The 7,176-nt window shown below is 35.9% G+C and overlaps 1 protein-coding gene across 1 annotated transcript; it reads left to right on the top strand.

Moving 5' to 3' along the window:
* The first annotated feature begins 3,700 nt into the window (after positions 1–3,700).
* LOC133053664 (olfactory receptor 52N2-like) lies at positions 3,701–4,663 on the top strand. Its single transcript, XM_061138219.1, has one exon. The coding sequence runs from the start codon at positions 3,701–3,703 to the stop codon at positions 4,661–4,663; it is 963 nt and encodes a 320-aa protein (XP_060994202.1).
* The last annotated feature ends 2,513 nt before the right edge of the window (positions 4,664–7,176 follow it).

The raw sequence follows: 7,176 nt of genomic DNA, 5'->3' as shown, positions 1-7,176 counted from the left end.
AATTCTTTGAAATGAAAGTCAATGATTATCGTTCCTCTACTCCTGAAAAATTGACTTTGCCCCCATCCATCAGAAAGTAGCCAGAGCCATCGCCACATCTGTTCCCCTCAGGATGGAGGCGCATCAAAGAAAAGAGGGAATTGAAACTGGGCAGGACCCCAAGGGATCTTCTTAGTGACAAGACCCCTCTGTGTTCCCCTGCTTCTTGTTTCTAGAAAAAGCTTTAGTCTCCTAGTCCTTCTCCAAATTCCAAAGAGAAAGCACAAGGAATTAACATTAGAGAAGTAAGGGAATGTAGAGGCAAAGTACAAAGTAAAGGCAGTCAGACAAGAAAAGTAATAATAGCTTAAACAATGTCAGCCGTAAAGTGTTAAAACTCCCAGTTCCCTTTGAAAGATACAGGTAAAGGTCTCCTGTGCATTCTTCAGTTGCTTTGCAAAAACCAGAGTCCTACCAATGGAGACTGCTCACCACAATCACACAGACACCAGACTGGTTGTAGTCAGAAGACGATGTTGATTCCTGAAACTTCACCTTGATATATCCTCCCCGACCAATTAGAGAATTGTGCAAAACTGATCACACGTCTTACGATTCTATTCTTCTCACTGTCTTTGAAAACACTTCCCTAAAAGACAAAGAGGGGTTTGGATCTTTTGAGCATGCATTCGTGTGTATATACTAAGTTGTCCCAGTAGTATCCGACTCTGTAACCCTGTGGACTACAACCCGCCAGGCTCTTATGTCCATGAGACTCTCCAGGCAAAAATACTAGAATAGATTGCCATTCCCTCCTCCAGGGGATCTTCCAGACCCAGGGATTGAATCTGTGTCTCTTACACCTCCAACATTGACAGGCGGGTTTTTCCTCTTTTCCTTGCTTGGTGACCTGCAATAAATCCTATACTTTCCCTCACCACAAGTCGGTGTCAGTAGATTGATTTGCTGTGCATCTGGCAAGTGGATTCCAGACAAGTTTAGTGACAATACTTCCTTTGAAAATCGTTGCAAACTATGACAGAAAATGTGTTCATATTTTAGTACTGAAAGTGCCCAGCAAGTGATAAAATCAAAGCCAACACCTCTACTGAGATGGATAAGGAGAAGCATGAATAATCCAAAATATTAGAAAAACAACTGACCAAAAAACACTTGAAAAGAAAGTTCATAGTCACTACTAATAAAGTTAATTTTAAGTCAAGCTAAAATATCAAAGACAGAGTGTTCTCACAAATTCAGTTGGGGAAAAGAGAGCAAACATATAAAACTTAGTACTTTAGAGGGATAGCATACTAATTGTGTATGGGAGTGAAAGTCCCATATGAAGATGATTTTTTCCAACTTTTATCAACATAACTGAACTGTCTATGCCTTTTTATTCCACAAATTTCAAATCTATTTCTAATAATTCTAAGAGGGGGGAAATCAACAATACAAACAGATTAGGATATCCATAAAATAATTCTCTTTGATAGCAAAAATTAGAAATAATTTAAATATTCAAGAGTAATAAAATGTTTAATTTTGCTTCAATTATTGGGTGGAAAATTTAGGTCTAAAATTTCAGTTTCAAGGCTTATAGAATGACATGAGAAATGCACATTATATTAAATAGGGGAAAAAGTGCAAAACTTGATGCAGTCTGAAGTTGATGTGAAGGAGAATATTATACATAGTAATTCCAAAATTATTGGACAAATAGAGAAAGCATTTTTAAGTGGCTATTGCTTCATTACAATTACAAGTGATTTTCCAAGTTTCTATAGATTCTTTTTTAGATTTTTCTACATTAAAAATGTATTTATTTTGCAATAAGAGAAGAAAATTTTAAATGACATTTGTCTCCCCCAGTCTTGGTGGTCATATTCCTCACTTGAGAATAAAGCATTAAACTTTAACATGTTTTTGCTTTTGTTGTTCCTTTTTCTATTCAAAAGTATCTAAATGTCTCTAGTACCATAAACCCAAAGTTCATTCTCTTTCAGATTCTTCTGAGCCATCTAATTATGGAGAATCAATCACCTGGGATATCTTGCTGAAGATTCTCCAGGGAAACTAAAATTCCTATGTAAGAAGATGCCAGCCCAGGTTTTGAAAAACTAAGGATTTTCAGCCATGAATAAGAACTTGTTTGTGCCTAACACTGAGGTAAGTTTGGGTAATTTTAAAAAATAGCCATTTGAAAAAGATAGAGATATTACTGGATAATAATACAATGGCTAAGAATATGGGCACAATTACCAAAAGACAATATTAGCATGAAGTAATGTATTTCTCTTTCCCTTTCACTTCTTAAGAGACAACGGTTTTTTGTCTTTATGGTTGGCTAGACTTAACCTCATTTCCACTTTATTCATTTCCTCGTGGTGTATATATAAAAGATGGTGGACACTGGAGATTTTTATCTTTAGTGTTTCTAATCCAGGTCCATGAAATGATAGTTTCTCCAGGTGGTGACATTTCAAGAGAGGTTTGGGAGAAGCTTTTTTATAAGAGATGGTACACACAAGATTAAGTCAGATTAGGAAGCAGAGACCATGAGCCTCTGAAACTTGTATTCCTTTGTATTTCTTCTTTTCATTGTGGTTTCTCTGTAGCCTGGTCAGTAGAAGTGGACACAATGGTAATTTTTTGAATATTTAGGTGAAAAGAATCTGTACCTTGTAGCTTCACTGCCATGTAATACATGCCATCACACTACAAGTATCTACTTAAGTCTGCTGAATGATGGGTGTGTTTGACGTTGACTTTGCAACATGAGAACTCAGGTTTATGCCACAGCTTAAGCATCATTTTCTTTTTTCAAATAAAAGAACAATTTTAACCATTTGGAACCTTCATTTTTTCTCAAATATCCCTGAATATATACATTTCTTCAAATATCTTTCAGTCATTTCTACTGCCCTAAAAGAAATAGCAATTGAAAGATATGGTATTGTCTGTTGTACTGATTACCTGTTGAGTTATAATGAAATACTGTTTAAATTACAGCAGTATAGGCAATCAATAATCTTCAGAAATCCAAGGGTTTCTTGAGTGTTAGTTTGTATTAAAAATAAAGAATTTATTTTAGGTACAGAGAAGCCAAAGGAAAAGAATTCTGTATCTGAATGAATTCAAAAATTTCTTAAAAATTTTACCAAAATGCCATAAAACTTATTAATGATTTAGAAATGTAAATAGTGTTTTTTTTTCCTTCTCAAGAACACCTGAATTTTCACAGCATGGAAAAGCATGATATTGACATCAGAGTTTGAATGCCAATCATATTAAATCCTTACTAATTCAAAAATTGTACTGAGTTTCTACAGTATATTATTATTAGCAAGATATCCAGAACAATTTTGCATAGATAACTTGCCTTCCTAATAATCTTCAAGGCAACAACTGTAAGAGATAGAGACAGTAAGGATAGTAGAAAGTATCCTTTCTAACTTTCTAAGCAGAAAGTTTGCTGCTGGACATTAAGCAAAGTAAGACTCTACTGTTTATTTTTAGATACATAGTTCAAAGATTCTTTTGCTAGAGCTGGGGAAATAAGAAACCATCCTGATTATCCTAACAAGATGAGCGTTCATGGCTTTCATTGGTATCATTGCACAAACCATTCTCATATTTGGTCTCTAAACCCACCTCTCTCTCCTGTACAGAGAGCAATTGCTGACAAAGAATATAAAATGCCCCACACATGTCAAGCATCATGTCTGGAGCCAATATTTCCAGCCTGACACCAGAATTCTTTATCTTGAATGGTGTTCCTGGGCTGGAAGCTGCACACATCTGGATCTCCCTGCCATTCTGCTTCATGTACGTCATTGCTGTTGTGGGCAACTGTGGACTCATCTACCTCATCGGCCATGAGGAGGCCCTGCATCGCCCCATGTACTACTTTCTGGCCCTGCTCTCCTTCACGGACGTCACCCTGTGCACCACCACGGTACCCAACATGCTGTGCATATTCTGGTTCAACCGTAAGGAGATTGACTTCAATGGCTGCCTGGCTCAGATGTTTTTTGTCCACATGTTGACTGGGATGGAGTCTGGGGTGCTCATGCTCATGGCGCTGGACCGCTATGTGGCCATCTGCTACCCCTTACGCTATGCCACCATCCTCACCAGTGCTGTCATTGCCAAGGCTGGTCTTGCCACTTTCCTGAGGGGTGTGATGCTCATCTTTCCATTCACTTTCCTTACCAAGCGCCTGCCCTATTGTCGAGGCAACTTCATCCCCCACACGTACTGTGACCACATGTCTGTGGCCAAGGTGTCCTGTGGCAAAGTCAAGGTCAATGCCATCTATGGTCTCTTGGCAGCCCTCCTGATTGGGGGCTTTGATATGTTCTGTATTTCCATGTCTTACACTCTGATCTTGCGAGCAGTGGTGAGTCTGTCTTCCGCAGATGCTCGTCACAAAGCCTTTAGCACCTGTACGTCTCACATATGTGCTATTGTCATTACATATGTTCCAGCCTTATTCACCATTTTTACTCACCGCTTTGGGGAAAACAACATTCCTCCTCATGTCCATATCATAATTGCTAATCTCTATTTGATGTTGCCTCCTACCCTGAACCCAATTGTATATGGAGTCAAGACCAAGCAGATCCGGGAAGGAGTCATCAAGTTACTTTTTAAGGAGAAAGATATCTTTGCTATGAAATAGATTAAAGCATTAATATTTAAAAGCAAGGAAAGACAAATGATATTTTAGATGAGATTCTTGAGTGGAAATTTTAAACCAATTGATCTCATTATTTCATTGAATATCTGCTATAATATTAACTGACTTTTTGTAAAACTCAGCAATGATTAAAATTAAATAAATAAATATGCCTCTGAATTTGAGGACTTTTTCCTAAAAGGACTTCCACAGTAATTTTAAAACTGTTTTAAATAATGTGTTGCATAGAGTCCTAATGATTTGTATGCTGAACTAACTTCTAACAGGGTGTACACCATAGAAGAATAAAAGATCTCCTGATCCTGTGTTGGAGATTCATCTGTTCTTAGGGGAAATCCATAGAAAAAGAAATCTGAGTATGTTTCATAAGGCCTTTCACTTATTCTAATGACTTCATTTACTTCACTATTCCTCTTACCACATCATTTTGTATTACTGGGTTTAGGTTTTTAAACTATCCCATGTCTACATAAGCTGTATTGAATTTCCCCTCTTTAAGGAGAATAATATTCAAATATTTGAATCAATGTGATCTAAATGAAAACTATGAAGGTAAGCAAGGAAATAGAGTCAGAGAAATTTAGAACAAACAATTTCCTAAGGATAACTCTGGAAGATTTTTGGAGCAGACATGGACTTAGTCTTATTTCAAAGACTAATTGTGAAGTGGTAGTAGGAAATAGATGAAATTTACCAGCAAAATCTATAATCGTTTGGGTTTGGCTGACTTTATAATTTTGTTTTCTTTAAGTTCAACTACCACAAAGCTAAAAAATCTAGATTTTTTATTCCAAGGTGAGGCTGATCACTCAAAGCAAGCTTGCATAATGGCTAAGTATTCACAAACACTGATTGCCCTTGTTTCTTGTAACAGGCCTTGTTACCAACTGCAAAATTTGGAAAGCTAGGAAACTGCACTTGGACCATTGCTGGGCACTTAAGCATGAAAATACATTGTGTACTGATTTCCATTACCTATATCTGTCTGTACACTGAAGAAATGCAGTGCTAGATGAAAGTTTTCTGAGTTTTATGAATTTTAATGTCAATCCAAACCATGTATCGTGAAAGGTAGTTGTGAAATGCACATTTTAAATGTACATTTATTATTATTGAAGTGTATCATTGAAAGTAATTTAAAAAGTATGCTATATGTCTGCTAAAAACTTTGAACCCTGTGATATGTAACATAGAGATTTCTGAAGATATATTACACCAAAGATGCTAGTATACTTGCTGCTAGATCATCCTGAGTTGATATTTTGATGATTTCCAGCCAGAATAGTAGTGTAAATGTAAACAAGAACACAATTTCCCCTAACACTCTAAATATATATAAAAATACTAGATTAAATATGTTTCTGAAATTATAGACAGGAAAAACTAAAAGCAAAAAAAATATTTAGAAATAAAAAGGGAAATCACAAAAGCAGAGAAAGAGGTGAAAATTCAGTACCTATACAAGACTTTTACTCCAATAACTTCAGTATCGATAATCTATTGCTCACGTGTAAAAGTTATATAAGCATTAATCCTAGAATCTTAAATCATCATACTGTTCTGGGGAACTAAAATCTATGCCCATTAGCCCAAAGATAGAGAAAAAAATATTATAACTGTCATAATTTTTGGAAACACTCATGCAACACATATTGTTATAAATGGATCAAAAAGACAAAGATTACTGCAGTAAAGACATTTTCTGGCAGTAATCTTTCTCTCTACATTCAATTATTTTCTCTATACAGTGGAGTAATCAGTGTATATCCTGACATTTTACACAACTTTCTTAATTCCCCATACCACACAGATAATTTACCACACCACACTACCTTCAACAGACTGGAGAAAGCTGCAAGTACAGAAGACAATTAAACAACAAGAAAGTATTAAAATGTAGCAAGAAATATACATTAATAATTAGGTCCATAAGTCTTTACTAATAATTGCTATACAGGGGGATATTGATAGGATAAATCTTGATTTAAGAAGCTCCTTGAATTTATACATTGTACACTAATAGCCATGGCAGAAGAACAATTCCTCAAGAAGAGAAAAACTGATCAAACTTTGCTAAAAACTGACAGTGGTATAAGAAACTATATACTGTTCTTCCATCCATGTCTAAGTACAACAAGGATAAGAATGAAAGAAACATACATATGAATGTTACATGTTTGCTGAAAAACACTCAAAATAGACAAATCTAACTCTGGTTAGAGATGAATAAAAAGGAAAAACAATACCAACACAGACAATCATTATATTAAGCCTAAAATAATGTCCTGATAAAGGAGAGACAAGATATAGCATGTAGGACAATGAAAAGATTATTGTAGGTATATAAAATGTTTACTGGAGAAGGAAATGGCAACCGACGCCAATATTCTTGCCTGGAGAATCCCATGGACAAAGCAGCCTGGTGGGTTACAGTCCATGGGGTCACACAGAGTCGGACACGACTGAGCAACTAACACACACACACTGTTAGATGA

The sequence above is a fragment of the Dama dama genome, chromosome 1, assembly GCF_033118175.1.
Source record: "Dama dama isolate Ldn47 chromosome 1, ASM3311817v1, whole genome shotgun sequence".
Lineage (NCBI taxonomy): Eukaryota > Metazoa > Chordata > Mammalia > Artiodactyla > Cervidae > Dama > Dama dama.
The sequence above is the reverse complement of the archived record's forward strand: the minus strand, read 5'-3'. Positions and strand labels throughout refer to the sequence as shown.

What these genes read in the sequence shown, in the direction of transcription:
- LOC133053664 (XM_061138219.1), top strand. Translation starts at nt 3,701, where the DNA reads ATGTCTGGAGCCAATATTTCCAGCCTGACACCAGAATTCTTTATCTTG.